General features: G+C 43.1%; 1 protein-coding gene across 1 annotated transcript in view; it reads right to left on the bottom strand.

Moving 5' to 3' along the window:
- The window catches only part of SLC35B4 (solute carrier family 35 member B4), a 106,570-nt gene that overhangs the window by 38,009 nt on the left and 48,306 nt on the right, over nt 1-20,255 (bottom strand). The window contains exons 3-4 of the mRNA XM_086918918.1: nt 7,415-7,517; nt 442-491 (exon numbers count right to left, since the gene is read on the bottom strand). Coding sequence (XP_086775044.1) covers nt 442-491; nt 7,415-7,517 — 153 coding nt within the window. The remainder of the gene's footprint in view (nt 1-441; nt 492-7,414; nt 7,518-20,255) is intronic.

The following is a 20,255-nucleotide window of genomic DNA, read 5'->3' as shown; positions in this document are numbered from 1 at the left end:
CAATGTTTATTGAAAGGTTTTAAATTAAAATTTTTATTGCAGGTTTAAATACACGTCCCACATCTGGCATTAAATCTACCTGCCTCTATCTGTATGAAATGTATACATGTGTTGTGTTAACTTTACAAGCTAGACTTTGCATTAAACGAATAAGTGACATTTTGCAAAGATACTATATTTTATTACTAAACCAACAATGCCATTTTCTATGAAATGTAACCAACATCTTTTTTATTTATTTGAGTTGCCATAATATATATTGAACAGTCCACCCTAAACATTTTACAGCAAAACGACCATTGTTTTAAGAATGGAGCATACGTTCTACCTTTTCTAATTTAATTAAAACCCCTTCTTCTGCGTTAAATCCATTACAATCGTATGAAAACAATTCGAAATTAAATATTCCAGCTCTGACCTCAAACGAAAGGAGCGTCTTACCTTTTCTGCAAAATGATGATCCCTAGAACCATGCTTGCTATTAAAGACCCCTGTGAAAGATAAAGACAGATGTGCGCTTTAGATTCAGATATAGAAGACACCCTTACAAATGAAGTACTTTACAGTAGTTGAATGCCACAGCTGGTTGGCACAGAAGTGCGCATTTCAAGGTGTAGTAAGGGACACACCCATTTATAAAGGAAAGTACCCCTTGGCTACTGAAGAGGCGCCAAAACCAAACATGCTTTAACAGGAATAAATTACCAGCAAATAGAAACGCAGATAAGTGGAAAACAATATATAAGTTGAAAAACTGACATTAAATTCCCTAAGAGGTACCTAAGAGACCCCAGAAGGCTGTGTGCCTGATGGAGAACTGTTGGAATAAAAAAGTCCCTCACATGGTGACGGACGAGTACCCCAACTCGGACTGCCCCAACTGCAAAGATGTCTGGTGCAGCTTTTTATGTTGTCATGGGCGTATGCAGATCATATGTGTGTGTGCCATGAAACAGGCTTGCCCAACAGATAGGATTAGCACTGAGGTGGCAGCAGCATACCGTGTTGTGCTCAGTATAAGTGAAGAGGCCTAAGTGGGGTGATTGGTGTGGTGTGATCATAGTGAGGTAAAACTCACTAGGGGGTGGCAGATAGGTCTTTATTCTGTGGACTCATGTCAGATTAAAAAGATCAAAATGATTGGTGCTACTGTAAGGTTGATAATGTGGCTAAGTAGCTAGTGAAATAAAAGTGGGATCCCACTGAGAGTCAATTGCTGAAGAAGAACTTGGCCCAGTTGCTCAAGACCCATAGTAGGTAGGACCTCGGCACATCAGGAGTAAGTGCCTCAAAACCCATGGTTGGACCCGGTAGATCCTGCCTGCCCCATGGCCCTCTAAGAGTGGTTCAGATAAGAAAGCTATATAATCTTCTAATCACAGGTTTCACTTGTGGCAGAGCCAACTCAGCCTGTAAGTCACAATGGTCAGTGAAATGACTTCCATTGCATTGAATCCGTACAAAATGATAAAGTCCGGCAGCAAGCAGTGTAAAAAAAAGAACACGTTTTCTACTACTATACTGAGACAAATAAAACGATTGCACATCTGGTGTTGTAGATTTTATGTGCAAAGACTACTTTCTAGATGAAAAATGTATCAAATAATGAAGCATTCTTCGAGACGTACACAGGTATATATCAAACAGATGCGCATTCTAAAAGCTAGTTAAAGCCATAGAATCATAAAGTACTCTAATTCACAGAAAACCGGAGGCTGGAAATATCAACACAAGGGAATACATCCACCCCATATCAGGGATAAGGCAAAACCTAATACAATAGGATGCCGGGGGGCTTTCACGCCCTTGAATGATAGCATTTCTTTTTATTTAGCTGTGAAGCGAATCCTTTGCTGGTTTAGCATCTTGACTTTTTTTACAAGATTTTTCACAGTTCAGAGGTCTATCAGCTTTTATCAGGAGACCAGTAGTAGCTGGAAAAAGTCCTCCATGGTTATGAAGATCCCATCACCGACTGGGGTTGTTCTTCATACAAATAACCCGAAAATAGCCTTCCTGAGCATGGTTATGCTCTTAGGGCAGAACTGACATAATAGGCCAAGCTAACCTCAACATAGGCAGAAGGTGAAGAATGTGGTTGTTGCTGCATTTGGAACAGGTGTATCTAGCGTTATCAAGGCTTTAACATTGTAAATTCCCTATGATGGTGGAGTAACTTTAGGAGATCACGTGTCAGTTTAGAGATTACAGCAAGGACCAGGGGCTAAATGAACAGAAGGTATTGGGGTGGCAGCTTCTTTTGTCATAAAGGAAGTCAAAAACTATGTAGGGTGATTCACTCGTTAATGTGAGAAATGAGATGTAAACGTATAGGCAAGTGGCAGCTTATTTAGGAAAAAATATATCTTTCACATGTGTAGATGGCTAACCGGGACGTAACCGGGATGTGAAACACCAAATTAAGTCACACATAGTAATATCTATAGTGTTGTATTATTGACGTTATTATAGGAGGTATGTGCCAGGCGGTATTGGCTACTGTCGAGTGTGAAACCTACTGCAAGGACACTATTCCTGCATGCTTCTCGGAATATAAAATTCATATCTAAAGAAAAGAACAGGAAGCAAAAAGGATTTCGATGGAAAGGCCTCACCCACTCTTTTGTGGCATGCTTCATAATTGGCCAGTCCTTCCCATCATATTCAAATGATACCATCACAGTGGTTTTATCCTTGTTAGGAGGGAGATCAGAATAAATATTCTTCTGGTCATATAAAGGGTCCAGAATATTATGTAATATTATGTAAAGCAACCTTATTGTAAACCATGTTATTCCTTTCTTTTGGACTACACAGGGCTAAATTACAAAATCAAAGGATGTTGTCGCGAAACTATGCCTCGAACATCAGATCTCTTTCGGGAACTGGTTTTGTTCTTGATAAAAACCCTTATAAGAGTGTCTAGGGCCTTCATCAGGGCAATCAAAGGTACCTCTACTCTATATATCTTTTTGTCTTTAGAAATGTGCTCGTACATGCGTGTAAGAGTTTGTCTTACCTGCCCGTCCAACTGAAATTCACTTATAAACAAGCAAACAGGTTCTCAATTGTACTTCCTCAATAATTGATCTATTCGTTAATGATTAGTTACTTCATATGCTTCACTCATCTTCCATATAAAAATATATGAATTAAATTATATTCCTGTCAATGCATTATTAACTGATACATATGTGAAAGCACTGCACACAGAATACATGTGGACAGCAAAATTGTGAACATGTAATCAATCAAACAGGGGGTTTAAATAGCGCTCTACTCACCTGTGTGGGTCTCAAGGCGCTGTGGGGGAGGGGGGGCTCCGGATCAGTTGAAGAGCCAGGTCTTGAGGTCCTTCCTGAAGGTGTGCAGGTTTGGAGAGCATCTGATGTTCACGGGGAACTCGTTCCAGGTCTTGGCTGCGATGTAGGAGAAGGCTCTCCCATCTGTTCTACTTCTGCAGATGCGGGAGACCTCTGCCAGGGCGAGGACGGAGGAGCAGAGGTTCCTCTTTGGTATGTGGAAGGATAGTCTCTCGTTGAGGTATTTGGGACTGATGTTTTTGAGGGATTTGTAGGCGTGAGTGAGGAGTTTGAAGGTGACTTTCTTCTCGACAGGGAGCCAGTGGAGGTCTCGTAGGTGTTGGGTCATGCGTTCTTGGCGTGGAGTCCCGAGGACTAGTCTGGCGGCGGCATTTTGTACGGTCTGGAGTCTGTGTTGGGGAGATTTGTTGATTCATGCGTATAGGGCGTTGCCGTAGTCCAGTCTGCTTGTAATGAGCGCATGGGTGACTGTCTTTCTGTAGTCAGGAGGGATCCATTTGAAGGTCTTGCGGAGGATGTGCAGGCAGTTGAAGCTAGTGGAAGCGACAGCGTTGACCTGGCGGTTCAAGAAGAGGGAAGAGTCGAGGATGATGCAGAGGTTGCGTGCGTGGTCTGTAGGAGTGGGTGTTTTCCCAAGGGCAGAGGGCCGCCAGGTGTTGTCCCAGGCGGAGTTGCAGGGTCGGAGGATGAGGACCTCGGTTTTCTCTGAGTTGAGCTTAAGGCAGCTGTCATTAATCCGGGTTGCCACGTTCTTCATTCCCTCCTGGAAGCAGACTCTGGTGTCTTTGGGATTCTTTGTGAGTGAGAGGATGAGCTGGGTATCATCTGCGCAGGATACAATGCCGTGCCCATGCTCCCTGACTATGGCGGCGAGGGGGGCCATGTAGATTTTGTAGAGCATGGGGCTTAGTGATGAGCCCTGGGGCACTCCGCAGTTGATGTCGGTGGGTTCAAAGAGGAAGGGAGGGAGTCTGATCCTCTGGGTTCTGCCGGACAAAAAGGATCGGATCCAGTCAAGGGCGGCTCCTCATATCCCAGCATCGTGTAGTCTGCTGCAAGGGTGCGATGGGAGACTGTGTTGAAGGCTCTTGAGAGGTCTAGAGGAATGAGGGCCGGGGTGTGTCCTTGGTCAAGTAGCAGGCGGATGTCGTCTGTGGCGGCAAGGAGAGCAGTCTTGGTGCTGTGGTTGCTGCGGAATCTAGACTAAGAGGTATCTAGAATGGAGTTCTCTTCTATGAAGGTGGGCAGCTGAGAGTTCATGAGGCTCTCTGTGACTTTGGCTGCGAAAGGGAGGAGAGAGATGCGCCGTGGGCTTCTTGAGGAGAGGTTTAACCTCTGCCCACTTCCAGTAGTCTGGGAAGATGCCGGATGTGAAGGAGGCATTGATGGTCCGTCGGCGGCCCTGTGGGGTTTAAGCATGGTCGCGGTGATGTGTGGACGGTAGAGGGCTTCCAGGTCGAGATCATTGGCTGATCGGCCGTGACGGGGGGTTGGGGGGTGATGTTCCTGCGTCGGTTGGCTGAAGTTTTCGTAGAGGTCCTTGATTTTAAGATGGAAGTATGTGCTGAGCTTGTTGTAGAGTTGTTGGGATGGTGGGATGTCCGTGGCTCCGCTGGGTGGCTTTGTGAGCTGCTGTATGATGCTGAACAGTTTCTTGGCGTTGGTTTGTTGGCCTGGATTTTGTCCTTAATGAAGGCCCGTTTGGTGTGGTATTCTTTCATGGCGCTTCTGTGGTGGTTGTTCCGTGCTTCCGTGGTTTTCTGGTTTCGCCAGGTTTTCTCTAGGCGTCTGCACGATCGCCTGGCTTCCTGAAGTTATGTGGTGAACCAGGCGGCCTTCAGCGGGCGTTGCTTGGCGGGGTGCTGGAAGGGTGAGAGTATGTCTGCGCAGCGAGCGCTCCAGCGGTGGAGGTCTGTGGCTGCAGAGTTAGTGTGGTTGTGGAGCTGGGGGGTGGGGGGCAGGACTTTACAAAGGGTGGTGTTTAGGAGTTCCTCTGTGACGTTGCTCCAATTTCTATGAGGCGGTCGCAGGGCGTTCTTGGGTGCGCTGGTGGTGTTGAAGGTGAAATGGACGCAGTGGCAGTCTGTCCAGTGTGGTTGGGTGGTGTGGCTGAAGCGGATGTTTGTTCCTCCTGCGAGGATAGGGTCCAGAATGTGTCCAGCTCTGTGCTTGGGTGTGTTGACCAGCTGCTTCAGTCCGAGGTTGGCAAGGCTGTCGAGGAGGGTGATGTAGTGAGGGTAGTTGCGGTTGTCGAGGTGGAAATTCAGGTCCCCGAGGAGGATGTCGTCCGTGGAGGTGATTGCGTGGGGTGCGGCGAGCTCGGCGATGGTGGATGCGGACTGGGTGCAAGGGCCCGGTGGTCTGTAGATGAGGGTGCCGCGTAGCGTGGTCCTGGGGCTGGTCTGGAGCTGGAGTAGCACTGAATGTGCAACTTACTTACTCTAATGGGATTGGGTTCAAAACTAGTAGTCACACCTGAGGAGGGACACCCCCCCTGTAGCCACACATGTGTGGGGCAAAAACTATTACATAGATGTAAGCAAAACTAACACAGTTTGTTCATTTATTGGCGAAGTGAAAGGTCATTATGTCCAAAAACTGTCCCTTTCAAAACATTTGGCAGGTGTAATGTACTTATGTTCTTCCTACTAGGTCTACTGAGAGTTCCTATTCTTGGCAAGTAACCCGCAATAATCAGTTAACAACTACAGAGTTTATATGCCAAGAACCTGGATCAACTGATATTTTTATGCTAGCGACCTTCACAATGAACTATCCTAGTTTAATATGGTCCTCATCGTAATGAAGAAAAAGAACCTCATATTATTGTATAATACCAATGGTCAGAGGAGCGGATAAGTCATAACCTTTTACATACTCTGCATTAGTTTATATTATTTTTCATACTCATTGAGGATTTTATTCCATCCCTATGTACCCCAAAATAAAGGAATAGCCTTCGAGAGAGGGATTAGGCAGTAGAGTGACAGGAGAAAGAGAGAATGGATGAATAGAAAAACAAGCCCAACAGCACGAGAAGCAACAGAGAGCAGGGCTCGTTTGAGAATTTTTGCCAGGACTACTGTTGGTTCCCCAGTCCAGATCCGAGTGTGAAATGTGGGATGTACAGTATTTCTGCTGTGAAGTGTGCCAGTGCATACTGGTTCCTGCAGCACTTTGTGGGTTACATTTTCATCCAACTACCGGAAGGGAAAGAACTGTTCTTGAATGGACTGTGTGTCAGTATTAGTCGCAATGTTTGGGCCATGGTGCAGCCTAGAGGATGGACGTCTAAAGTTTCCAATAGGTTAATTGTGAATGGAGCCCTGAGTGGATGACTAACTTGCTAAGAAATTAAAACATGGGGATTTGCCTGGTCATGGTCCATGTGACGGAACTGTGTACTGCACTGGAGCTGCAATCTCTTCTGCTGGGTATTCTGTTATTGGATATACTGAATTATGGAGTTTGGGTAGTCTACTGCTTGACTGAGTGTGACTAGTCTTTCATTTAACTAGGATTGAGAGAGGACCAAGCCTCAGGTTAACAAGGTTTCTCTGTTGTAGCAAAGGCATTTTGCAATCCTGTATGTGTGCTTTCTTTCATTTTTTTGTGACCTTCCTCGTGTTGTGAGCTTCTAAAGTAGAAGATTGTTGTGTTAATGTAGGTGTGTCATAAGGTTGATTGTTTTGTACAAGGAATTATTGTGCATGTCTGTACTTCGAACAGATGATAGATCTATAGTGATTTTCATATGGTATGCTTGCGACAAGCAAGTAACTGAACCTCTGTGGCCAGCCTGCATGACAAGGGAATACTTCCCACATAGGAACACAAAGAGAGGGAGAGAGGGGGGGAGAGAGAGAGAGAGAGAGAGAGAGAGGGGGGAGGGAGGGAGAGAGAGAGAGAGGGGAGGGAGAGGGAGAGAGAGGGGGGAGGGAGGGAGGGGGGGAGGGAGGGAGGGGGGCGAGGGAGGGAGGGAGGGAGGGAGTGAGTGAGAGAGAGAACTGAATAGGATATGAAATAGTATGTATGAAAGTGGAGATTTGCATCATTACATTGACAGTAAGTTGTAATAGACCGGTACTTACAGATCTAAATATCATATGAAGAGGCATGGATATGTTGAGATTCAATGCATAATTATTCACCACGCTGACAGCGAAAAACATGGTAACCATGATCACGTAGTACCTGCAGCAGAAGCACATGGCAAAGGTGAAATTGTACCTAAATGAGCTTTGAATAATGCACCTAATATGTTTACACAAAAGAGATCCTATGGAATCGTGCATCCAATAGCAACAACATTTGAATGAAACCTCCACAAATGATACCTGTAAATATTATGCGAGTACAAATTAAACATTCTGCATAAACTTTAATGAATAAACCTTCTGGTCCATCATATGAACAGCAGATTCAAATATGTCAAGTTTATTATATTTAACAGTCAAAGCAGACCGGTGTGTCCACAATTGCTTGCGACATATGACACCTCTAACATGTGATCTAGATAATCCCAGGCATTTCAAAAAAAGATCCATTCGGTTAGTCCTCATTCTGTTATAATTAGATATGTAGAGATCAATAATGAAAGTACATATCCAAACACAAGTACAGCAGTTGCCACTGACATCATGAAGCTCAGCTGTTACAAGATGTGCTCATTTTCTCATTGATACAATCCGGTCTGTTCCATCAAAACTCGCTTTGCGTCTTGCACAGCTGGCCATTCAGCAATGCTCAATGGCGAAGAGCACGTACATGGTTTAAATTTAAAAATATAAAATCAGAATCATACATATCCTACTCACATTTGGCACATACTCAGGATATCGCATTAACTGGGACAAGTCCCTAGGTCATTTGTTGGTAGGGCCTCCGCCAAAACTTATCCGCTGCATGCAGGAGGCTGGTCTGGAAAGAGACCTTTCGCTACTTAGGAATTTGGACCACGAAATCGGAAGAGGAGGTCATGCAACTGAATGTATACGCTCAACTAGAGAGGCTAAGAGGAGATGTCTGGCATTGGAGAACTCTCCCGGTCTCCTTGATGGGACGCGCCGTCCTTTTTAAAATGATGGCCCTTTTGCGATTTCTCTATATTCTACAAAACGTTCCCTTCTCAGTTCCAGAGAAGATCTTCCGGGCGATCGAATCAGAGCAACGCACACTTCTATGGGGAGGGGGTGCCCGAGAATCGGACTGAGGAAGCTTCAGCGGAGGACGTACGAAGGGGGGCTTGCCGTCCCCGACATCAGGCTCTACTATTGGGCGGCACAGTTAATCAACATCAACTGGTGGGTGTTTGCTCCGATGGACGAACCGGCATATAGCTGCTGAAAGTTTCATCAAATTCCGAGGTTGCGTTGAGAACTAATATAATTATTTTCACTTTGTTCATTGGAGTTTTGAAATTGTGCACTGTTATATATCGTGCTCCTCTTGAAACCTGCATGTGTCATCACGAGCGCACGTCCTAGAATTCTGGCTACAGGCGGAAGAGTTTGAGTCATCGAATGTGCATGTGCGCTCATCTCAAAAAAGACTAGAACGCTGCAGCAAGACCACTGATTCTACCTTATTGTGGTCCAACATGTTTTTTGCATTTCGGCAATACGCCCCCAGAATCAATTCCCTTAATTTTAAGCAAGCGTGTTGCTATTTGGATATCTCAGCGACACGCATGCCCATATTATTTACTGCGCCAAGTTAATAAATCTTAGCAAGCGTGTCATTATCTTGACATCTTGGTAAAAACGCACACCTATATTGGTAATCAGTTAAACAGTTTCCTCTAATGCTGTGCTAATTGTATTTTTCTTTTTAGAAAAGTTGCAATAGTAGTACTAAATTAATGGAAGCATTCACACTTTAGCCTCTCATATGTTATCATTGTGTTCATCATCACATATTATATTGTTTCCACTTATTAGTAGTATTATATTCATATATTAACTTTTCTCTTTTTTTGGTATTCTACATAACTTATTTTTATGGAAGGTTTTAATGCACCTGCACCATTTTTACCTTCTCCTGGTGAACCCATTCTAGAGTGGAAACAATGGAAAGAAGGTTTAGAGGCATACATTGAAGCCACTGGTGGTGGTAATTATACGGACAAGAGGAAACATGCTATATTGAAACATTGCCTAGGCACAAAAGGCAGGCGCATTTTAAGTAATTTATCACCAATTATTTCGAATCGTACTTCATCAGATGACAATATTGATGTATATGAGGAGGCTATTAAACAATTAGACAAACAATAGGTAAAAAAACGTCAACAAGGTTGTTGCACATCACAAATTTCTAAGCAGAGGCCAACTAGTTAATGAATCTATAGACATTTTTGTCAATGACTTGAGAAATTTGGCATCCAAATGGATTTATTCTACGTTTCATGACCAGATGGTGCATGACCAACTAGTGCACAAAGTTGCTGACATCAAGCTTCAAGAAAAGTTGTTAGCTGCTGAAGACTTAACATTAAACAAAGCTGTTGACATAGCTCATCGCTTTGAGGATATGAAATTTGGATTTAAAGAACTTGCTGAACAGAAGGTCTCTGAGGTTAATTTAATCAAAAAATGTAATCCTGATGAGGATACATCTAGCAAATCCAAGTCTAAAACTCATTTCAACCAAGAAAGAAAAGAATATGCGGCATTATGGTTTTTACTTGTGATTTACAAGAACATACCGATATTCTTCACAAAGTCTAGTGCATATTACAGGACAATGGTCTGATTTTAACGAAGGACAAATGTAGGTTCGGTGTTACATCTGTTGATTACTTGGGTCATTCCATTAACAAACATGGCATTTCTCCTAAACAAAATCTTATCAGAGCCATTGAACAGGCACCAGAACTTCAAAATAAGGACCAGCTTAGATCTTTTTTAGGTCTTGCAGAGTATTTATTATGCTAAGTTTATTCCTGTGTTTTCTGACAAAACTGTACATATGAGAACCCTAATGAAGAAGAACAAGTCATTTTTGTGGGATGACAATTGTGCTAGTGAATTCAAACAATTGAAAAATTACATTTCATCTGCTTTAGCCACCTTTAATACTGCTTACTACTCTGTGATTGTCTCTGATGCCAGCAATGTTGGATTAGGTGCTGTTCTGATGCAAAATCAAAATGGTCCTTTAGTTACAATTGCCTTTGCATCCAGACCATTAAAAGGTGCTTAATGCAAATACTCTACTCTAGAAAAGGAAACTCTTGTGTTGGTGGGGCATTGAGTATTTTTCGAAAATATGTTTATGGCACGGTTTTTAAGGTAAGGACTGACCACCGTCCTCTTGTAGATTTATTTACAACAAAAGGTTGTGGTAGAGCCACTTCAAGAATTGTCAGATGGCAATACAAGTTACAAGATTTCCATTTCAAAGCTGAGTATATACCAGGGGTAAAAAGCATTGTTGCTGAGTGTATCAAGACTACCAGTGACTGACGACAATGTTGTTGAAGAGGATGAGGATTTAGAAAAAGCGATTTCAATATGTGAAGTATCCAACGGTTGTATCCAAAAGAATGAATGGAGATTAGCATCTGACAAAGATGTGGTTCTTAAAGAGGTTATTGGTTACATCAATTCTTCATGGCCTTGGAAGGCTGACATTTCAGAAAATCTTCTTCCCTTCCTTCATGTAGCTCACGAGTTACCTTTAAAGAATGATGTGTTAATGAGAGGTTTGCAACTTGTGCCTTTTGATTTACAACAAAACAATTTTAGATATGGCGCATTAAGGGCACCCCGGTATGACTAGTATGAAAGTGTATTGAACGCAAGGTCAGGTGTTGCATTGAATGTTCCATTAGTGATAAATCGCAAAAAACTGTTTCTTATGAAAGTCTTCCCATCTGTAGACCATCCCGTGTGTGGCAGTGTGTTTCCCTTGACATTGCTGATGTGATGTGTCTGGGACATAATCCTGCCTATGCCATAGTTCTTACTGATCAACTATCTCAGTGGCCTGATATTAGACTAGTTCCCAACATTACCTCGAAAGTTATGATTACATTTTTAAATGATGTATTTGAAAGAGAAGGGTTTCCTGGATCTCTTCCTACCGACAATAGTGTGCAGTCAACATCCACCGAGATTAACAATTTCCTTGATGGTCATGGCATTGTTCACAAACGTTCATCTGTGTATTATCCCCAGAGCAATGAAATTGTGGAAATGGGGATCAAGGTGTTCAAGGATGGGTTACAACTGGCCATTTCTAATGGAATAAATTGTAATCAAGCCATCAAAGAAATTCTTTGGAGTTACAGAAATACTCCTAGAAGTATGGGTGATCTTTCTCCATTTGAAAAACGGAGGGGAAGGAAGAGTATGTGCAACATGAGTCAGGCTGGATGAGGGATTTGTTGTGTGGTAAAAAGACAATTCTGGGTCTGTTCAAGACTGTCACAATAGAGATGTTATTTCTCCTGTGAAGATCAATGAATGGGTACGAGTGAAGAAAGGTAGAATTGTTAAATCTGGGGAGTCTTGGTTTCCCTTCCTTTGAAAGTGGTCAGAGTTGGTTGTCAGGTTGTAAAATTATCTGACTGGAATGTTTGGAGTTTGTCCAAGGTGGTGAAAGTTCCTCAGTGGTTGTAGCCTACTGAAAAAACTACTGATTCTTCTGTTGTGTTGTCTTCCAAGCTTTCATGCAGTGAAACAAATTGGAGGAAATCAGTTTCCCACAAAGCTGACAATCTAGATAGGTACCATGTGCAAAGACAACGTCATCGTCCTCGTCCTGTCTGGTGTAAGGATTAACATTTGGACAAGTGAAGTTTCTTTGTATTTTATTATTATTGATATGTAATTCATGAATGCATCACATGGTTTTCCTTTTACATCTTCACTTGTTTATTTCTTGTTATTTTGTTTCATTCTGTTGTTGTTGATGTGTTAACGAAGGGGGATGTATGGTGTCTTGCTGACCTCACCTGGAATCTGGAATACGGTCTGTGTTCCAGATTCCAGGGCAGAAGGTTTGGCCCAGGCTTATGAGAAGAAGCTGATCTACTTTCTCCTTTGAAGAATAAAGTCCCTTACCTTTATTCCTGCGTGCTGTGATTCATTAGGGCATATATTACTACAAGCACCTGAACAAACGATGTGTACTAATGATAAGAACTTATTTCCCGTATACCACAGACACTACGTTTCATAAGGTGTCCAGAACAAGCAAGATTTTATCTGTAACTGTACTGCCCAAGTCAATTTAAATGTGGTGACAAACAAAATGTGGTCAGATGCATCAGAAAAAGACTGGATCAGGACCTGCAATTAAATGCTCATAATATCATCCAACACTTACTTTCCAAATTGGCTTACAGGGATTATGCAAGGAGGGGCATCGGAGCAGTGGCATATCTTAGAACAAATAAAGCAATATTATTATGGTAAAAATGACATAACTACTCAAACATTACAAAAAATGAAGTCTTACAGTGGATGATGGAGGATAAAAAGTCATAGCAATTGTAGTATTCCGTAGCCAACAAAGAATGAGCCAGAATACACTGGAGATTTTGTCTCACCTCTTCCTCTCTCAAAGAGGTGCTATAGCCTTCAGGGACAAGGCTTGCCAAGGCCAAGATTATTTGGTTAATGATAGGAACTTTCTTCCATTCCAGGGTGCTTGAGGTGCACCCTGTTATTGACTTATGAGTTTAAGGCACGAGATGCTGGCTTTAGCTCCAGACGGTTGGTTACCCTAAATACTTGCATCTAGAGCTTCCACTTGCAATAGCCCAGAAGCCATACTTGGATGCATTTACTCTTTCAAGGTGATTACTTCAATTGTTTGCAATAGGTAATCATTTCAAGAGACAATTCCGACCCTGTAAAAACAATCCATTTTAAACTACTTATTTCTATTGGTCGCCGGAACCCAATATTTGCTATACTGATTGGCTTCTCGAGGAAGTGACTGCTACTCCCCTAATCTTTAAGGCACCACAGCCTGCTTATCCTGATAATGACATCATTCAGTATATGTGGCTGTGCTTTCTTGTGTGCGGTCCTTGCCCTTTTTGTTACAAGGATCTTGTGCGAGTTAGTGATTTTCCACTATTATGCTACATGAACGAAAATTTAGGAACGAGGGTTGGGGAACTGGCAAGCAGCAAGTAACAAGCAACAAGCAAGAAATACGAATTCACATCTATTTTGTGTTTTATTAGATGCTTTCAAAAGGTCTGATGCAACTAGATACTTTCCAAAGCTGCGTGTGATCTATATTTAGAAAAGTAAATGCTCATGCTCAAAGAGTCACTTCTTCAAGACAAAAGTACAAATCAGCAGAACAGGTTTAACCTCAACACAAAAAATAGCTACAGGCTAGCTTGGCAGCCGCCACCCTGGGGGTTAGAATGCATGACAGGTGCCACGATGAAACACGCTAAGCAGGAAGGGTGGCTCATGCAGTGAAAGAAGTGAAGGTCCACAGCGCGTCATTCAAGCTGCAGCATTTCGCAGGCACAGGAACTCCTTAGCGGCTCAAACAGAAAGACCATTGTGTAGGTCAATTCTTTAACTGAGCCTACAGGAAGCCAAGACAGAGGGAGCTCATACCCTTTGGAGGAAACCAGGATGGGATGATGTGCTGCATGATCTCAAGATGGAATCACTGTTTGGATTTATCAAGGGAAGAAAGATTAGAATAACTCTTTAATTTAGTTGCAGAAAGGGTAGACACGTTCAGTATCTGTCCATGCGAATCTTCTTTCATTCTAAATATGGATGAGAGATCTCCAGATAATGAATGTTCTTATTTGGATTCATTTTGAAGAAACTGTGAAAGACTATAGGTGACTGGCTCAATCCTTCCTTGGATAAGAGGATGCTCCTCCTGTCTCCTTAGGCCCCCTTGTCCCCATACAATACTATTCTATTTTAGCTCAGTGGATCTGAGTCCAGGTCTTTCGACCAAACATTTATCTGTGGATCACCGACTTTGACTGGGTCTTGTGCTCTGAGAATCTGAGTTGGATAAGGGGTATGGGCTGTGCCTCCAAATCGTACAATCCCATAAACAAAAAAGATGCAGATTTAAATGAATAAATAAATAAACGAATTGATTAATTAGAATGGTGATCGAATGCAGGCCTTGGCAGACATTAATAAGAAACTATAGGAGTCTAAAACTAAAGAAGGATTTAGCTCCTCAGAACAGTAATACAGCATTTAGACTAAACTATGGGGCAATATAATCATCCAATAAGGATGTTCTTACAAACTCCTTCAAGAGTTTCATTAGAAGCAGCTGCTATTCACCCGTATGAAAATAGCAAGCAAAGTGAATAATCAGACAACCATATTTCATATTGTTAACAAGGACCTAAAGCTCAACATGACTACTAAACATAAACCTAGACTCGGTAATTAGAAATGTGCATCTTCACCATAAATGTATCAACTTAACCCCCATGAGCACTGTTTCAGACATCACCAGTCAATTTGGCATAACTTTTAAAGAAAACACATATATACAACTATAGATAGGGCAATTACTGAAGTGGTACACTGATACTACGTTGTCGCCAACCCAACACTGATAATAATACAAAGAAGCTCAGTCCATGAAGGATTCTGCTTTATGCAACCCTAAAGATTCTGGATACAAAATTGAAGAGTACCATCCTCAGACACACAAACAAAAGTTCAGACCACTCACTATCTTATACGTATGTCTTTATGCCCCACTTTTATTGTTCATTCCATCCATGCACTCACATAAGACCTACACTATAGGGTAATTTGATCCCACCAGTTCTAATTTTTGCAAGTGTTTACCCGTGTTCCCTTCAGTTATGGTTTAATTTTCTTAATACAGTTTGTATTCCTGTACTTTGAAACCAATAAACTAACAAACAAAAAAAGAAGTCAAGAAACTCGTATTCTTAGCTGCAGAGCAGCTCACCTCCCACAGATGAGTGGGGAACAGTAACGTAACCAGCAGTAGAGGCAGAGCCTTGCAGACAGAAGGTAAAAATAGAAAACAAATAGAAGGGTCCCTCATGAGCGTGGTTGCTTCTTTCATCGCCAGTCTGTGCAATGTTTTTCGCTTCTATACCCACATCACAGCAATAATAATGTATGCATATTTTGATTGTATGCAAGGACTTGAGTCTTTTGTTGTCCTTGGATCGATATTTTGGAAAATCTAGTGCCATCTCACATGTAGAGAACAGCTGTACAGATTTCTCTTTAACAGCTCAGTCAGGGGTTTGGTGGGGAAGGACAAGGTCTAGTTGAGTGAAGAAAGACCCAAACTGAGATTGTTCTGCAGTGGGTCTACTGCTCTATACTCACAGACAAAAGCATCATGGTTCATCAATATGCCGATAATACACAACGCTACTTGAAAGTCTCCCTGCTTGAGACATTCAACGCCTCAAACACTGGTTGCACATAACTCAGACCCAGATGTTTAGTGCCTACCTGAGCCCAACCCACCCATGATAGAATTCCTGTAATTTTCCAAGAACAATAAACAAGATACAGTACAAACCTGGCTCAGTGACCTGAACCATGGCAGTTTCAAACCCCAACTTGCACTGAATGCCAAGTCAATTAGATTCACCTTGGACACCATTCTCAATCTCAAGAAACTCACTGCTGAAAGAAATTAAAAACACAAGGACGGCCTGGTACCAGGTCTATCTTCTAAAGAAAGTCAAATCATTTCTTCCAGAAAATGACTTCGGAACTAGCATTCTCACATTCAAGCCCTAGTATTCTCACATCTGCATGGAGGGAATGCCCTTCTTCATGCCCTCTCGACTCTACCCATTAGGTGCATCCTACATGCTGCAACACGTCTCACGCAGGGCCTGAAGAAATATAAATCACATCACCCCCATCCTGATGGAACTCCATTAACTCCCCTTGCCAGACGGCACCATCTTCAAAACTAGCAGCATCACTTACAAATATGTCATGACCCGCATTGCAACTTATCGAACTCACTTTCTCTAGTGGATCGTAGCACATCCACAACCAGGACACTATCAGGCTGCAGACTAAGAAGTGTAAAAAATGAAAAAACAAGGCACCACGCCTTTTACATCTATGCACCCAGGATCTGGAACAACATTCCTGTATCCCTCAGGATTGCCCAAGGCGGCTTCCATTTAGGAAAGTATTGAAGACTCACCTCTTTAAAGAACACTACATCACAAGGGCATTAACCATTCACAACTCCGGTTCCTCTTCTTTTATTCATTGACTTTATGCTTGTCTTTGGCCATGTACAGCGCTCCGCTGCCTTTTGGCGACATTCGTGCAATAGAAATTTCATATAAATACCAACTTCTCCTTTGAGCAGTCATGGGCTTTACCTATTTTAACTGGGGAAGAAAGGAAGCTGCAGAAGGAGGTGTGTTGTACTCCTCATTTATGTTATCCAGTGTTCATGTATACCTGTTCCCCTATGTTATCTGGCCCTATATGCTGCGTGGTCAACCTTAGACGTTACACCTTACGTTCCTCATATAACACCTTCAGCACTACAGCTGTATCTCAGTCTGTCTTACCTTATTAATACTCCATTCATCGTAGTTTCCATTGGCATCTTATCACTTATAAAATACCATGTGATGGTTTCCGCTGAAGGCTGGATGAGCATGCTCAAAGACATAGTGCACCTCAGTAGTCAGAGAATACAGAACCTATGGGCATTTTATGGCAGTGTCCCGGAACAGGTGCCCCTCTGAGAGGAAAAACACACAACAATGTACCATTTTTATGCGCAGAAGGTACATAGACTCATAGCACCCTTGTTTGCAAGCTTGATAAAGGTGTATGAACTTTGGGTTAGGACCACATATCTGCAGATCCAATTGGTCCAGTGACGACCTTGTGTCCTCAGGGGCAGGACTTTAAACGTTTTCCCCAGAATCTGTGACATTCGTCTGCAGGTTTTATGGTGTGTCCCAAGTCTCTAGCACCTTTATCGATGCTGCAAGGCTTTTTTTCACCATGGCCAGTATTGAACTAAATCCTTGCGATTAATAGCTTACAGGTTAATGCAACTCTGGAGGAGATCTGTGTGCAAAACATCTCGATTCCCAGCGAGGTTACCGCTAGACCCATAAAGATGGGCGACAAAGAGCATTTTTAAAGTCTTGTGTTCTCTTGTGAACCAGACTAAACAACCTAAACTAGGGTAAAACGTAGCCTGTTAATTGTAATAAAAGAAATTAAAAGTGTAGGCCACCTAACAGACTTCAGCACAAACCATACTGGTTGAATACGATGGGTAATGGCAGAGAAGGAGGACTCCAGAACAAAGATCCAGTTACGAGCAGCCCACTACACGTTAGTCGTGTTTGGAACTAGCAAGGAAATGTGCCAGTGCACTGGAGGGAGAAAGAATTCAGGATCTCAGTCTTTTCTCTTAGTCTTTTCCTTTTTCGACTTTTTCCTTTTCCAGTGACACCGAAGCACATCGTGGGCGCATCCTTGTGTGCATGAAGAAATGGTGTTCTTTGCTGACATGTTGTGACCTGCTGAAACAACCAGCAATGGTCACGCCCGTGACTGTATCAGAAAAAAATTCAGATAAGATTTACTCTGATCGCTGGAGGATGCAATGTCACGGGTTCCATCATCAGCACTGTCATGGTCCTGTGATTGGCGACCACAAGAATGAGGCGGCTTATAAAATGCCAGATCTGCAGCACCGAGTATAGTTTAGGACAAAGACAGTCAGGCCAGAAACTGCCAAACAAAACCCCCCAAGGCCAAGTTTAATTACAAGTGGAACAAGAAAAACAACATATTCATCCTGAAAGAATAAAGGTGCAGCATGTGTACAAAAAGTAAGCTGTTATCTGGCTGCATTTTTTAAAGTAAGACTTCTCCTGGGTTATGACAATGGATTGGTGGCCTAAAATCAACAATGAAAATACGATTTTCATGGACAAGTTAACTGGTTCTAAGCACCATCACCGCAGCTCAAACAAGTAAAAGAATTCCGAGACCAAGAGGCGCAAAAGTACTGAGCAAGCAAGGGCAGAACCGAGTCCATGCCTGTCAAAAGTAGGTAGCGATCAGGTAGAAGAAATGTGGAATGTCTGCCTTTAAAGTGTCGGTTTGTATAGTCGGGAGATTTCCTGGAGCAACACAGCTTATTTTGAACTCTGCTGGCAAGCCCCATAGTGAACATTTTAAACCTTTTCACTTGGTTAAAATCTGTGGTGCTGGAGGTTTGATGGGAGCTACAATGCTCAACAAATCACGAAACAATACTGAAATCGGAAGAAATATATAGATCCCATCACAGGACAAGTGAAACCATGTAATATGGGGGTCATGGTTAAGCTGCACAGTTTTTAAAAATATATATATATATATATATTTTTGTTTTATTTGCATTTTTGACCAACAAAAACACAGCTGGCAAGTCACAAGTGAATACCCACATACCCTGCCCCCCCGCCCTCCCATCCATATTGACAACATCAAAGTTATCAGCACCACAAGATCCCGCCTCCGCCTGCAGGGCAACGTTCTGTAGCGCCCTTTCAGTGTCCAACGACTCCCCTCGGGCCCGGGGCCCGTAATCTGCCCCCGCCATTCTGGAACACAGCCCAGCTCAGTAGGACCCTTAGTGTGTCTGTCCTATCCCAGGCCCCCATCCAGACCATGATATCTTCTCCATTTTCCCCAAACTCTGCGGAATTTCCAGTGACAACCTCTTGCTTTATAAGTGAACCTTTTGGCCGCCATATACAAGTCCAGCCCCGTTCTCCATTTTCCCAGTTGTGGAGGTGAGGGCGCTCCCCAGGCCCCTGCCACATCCCTTTTCGCCACCATCAGGGCCAGCATCGCAATGATCAAGTGTGGATGGCTCAGGTCTACATCGTTAGTTATCCCTAGTAAGACAAACTTTGGTTCCACCATGAGCTCCGTCCCCAATACCTCACTCACCTCTCCCAGTACCTGTGTTCAATAGGTGTGAATCATGGGGCAGTCCCAAATAATATGATAGAAATCCCCTTGTGGGTGACCACACCGGAGACAACCGGAGTCACTGGCTTGACCCATACGGTGTAGCCTAACACAGTCATAATAAACCCTGTGTAATATCTTATATTCAATGAGTCGCAGTCGGGATTTAATCGCAACTTCTCTGTGGTGCATCAGGTCTTGTTCCCAGGTGGCCTTCAACTTCCCTGATCTATCTGGTACGGTATTATTCAGGGTCTTGCAAGTCTGGGACACTAGTTTATTGGGTATCTGTTCTTGCAGCAGGTGACCCTCCAGCGGAGCATATTCCGGCAAGGGCGAGGACAGCGCCGCCTCAGCCCTCCATGCATGACGCAGTTGCACATACTTAAGGAACTGTGTGGGACGCAGCCCGTATTTTGTCACCAAGGTCCCATACGGTTGAAGGTCCCCCTTTGCCACCAAATCTTCCAGCGTGGAGATTCCAATATCGTCCCAACCTTCAAAACCCCCAAGTTTGTGTAGTTCCTTCAGCCATGAGCAGGACCATATCGGTGTCTGCTTTGTTTTTTTATGTGTCCATCCCATCATCTTCGTTGCCCTGTCCCATACCTCTGTGGTTATTTGTGTTGCCGGGAGTAACCGTCTCTTTCCAGTACCCCAATATAAATAGTGCATACTGGTGCGGTGTGCCATGGTGTCCCTTTCTAATCTATATGTAGGGTGGTCAACTGAAGCATGGAGCCATTTATTTATCGGGGCAAAATGATCAGCCCAGTAGTATGCCTCCACGTTGGGTAAGGAGATCCCTCTGTTATACTGATTTCTCTGTAGCGTGTCAAGGGCTATTCTCGGTTGCTTTCCTAGCCACAGCAGAGTGCAGTTCTGCATTCATCACGTTGAACGTCTGTCTAGGGAGGGGAAAGTATTCATTTTGTACGGCATGCAAAAAACGTGGCAG

This window comes from Lissotriton vulgaris, chromosome 1_1 (genome assembly GCF_964263255.1).
Source record: "Lissotriton vulgaris chromosome 1_1, aLisVul1.2, whole genome shotgun sequence".
Classification (NCBI taxonomy): domain Eukaryota; kingdom Metazoa; phylum Chordata; class Amphibia; order Caudata; family Salamandridae; genus Lissotriton; species Lissotriton vulgaris.
Note: the sequence above shows the minus strand (reverse complement) of the source record. Positions and strands in the feature narration are given on the sequence as shown.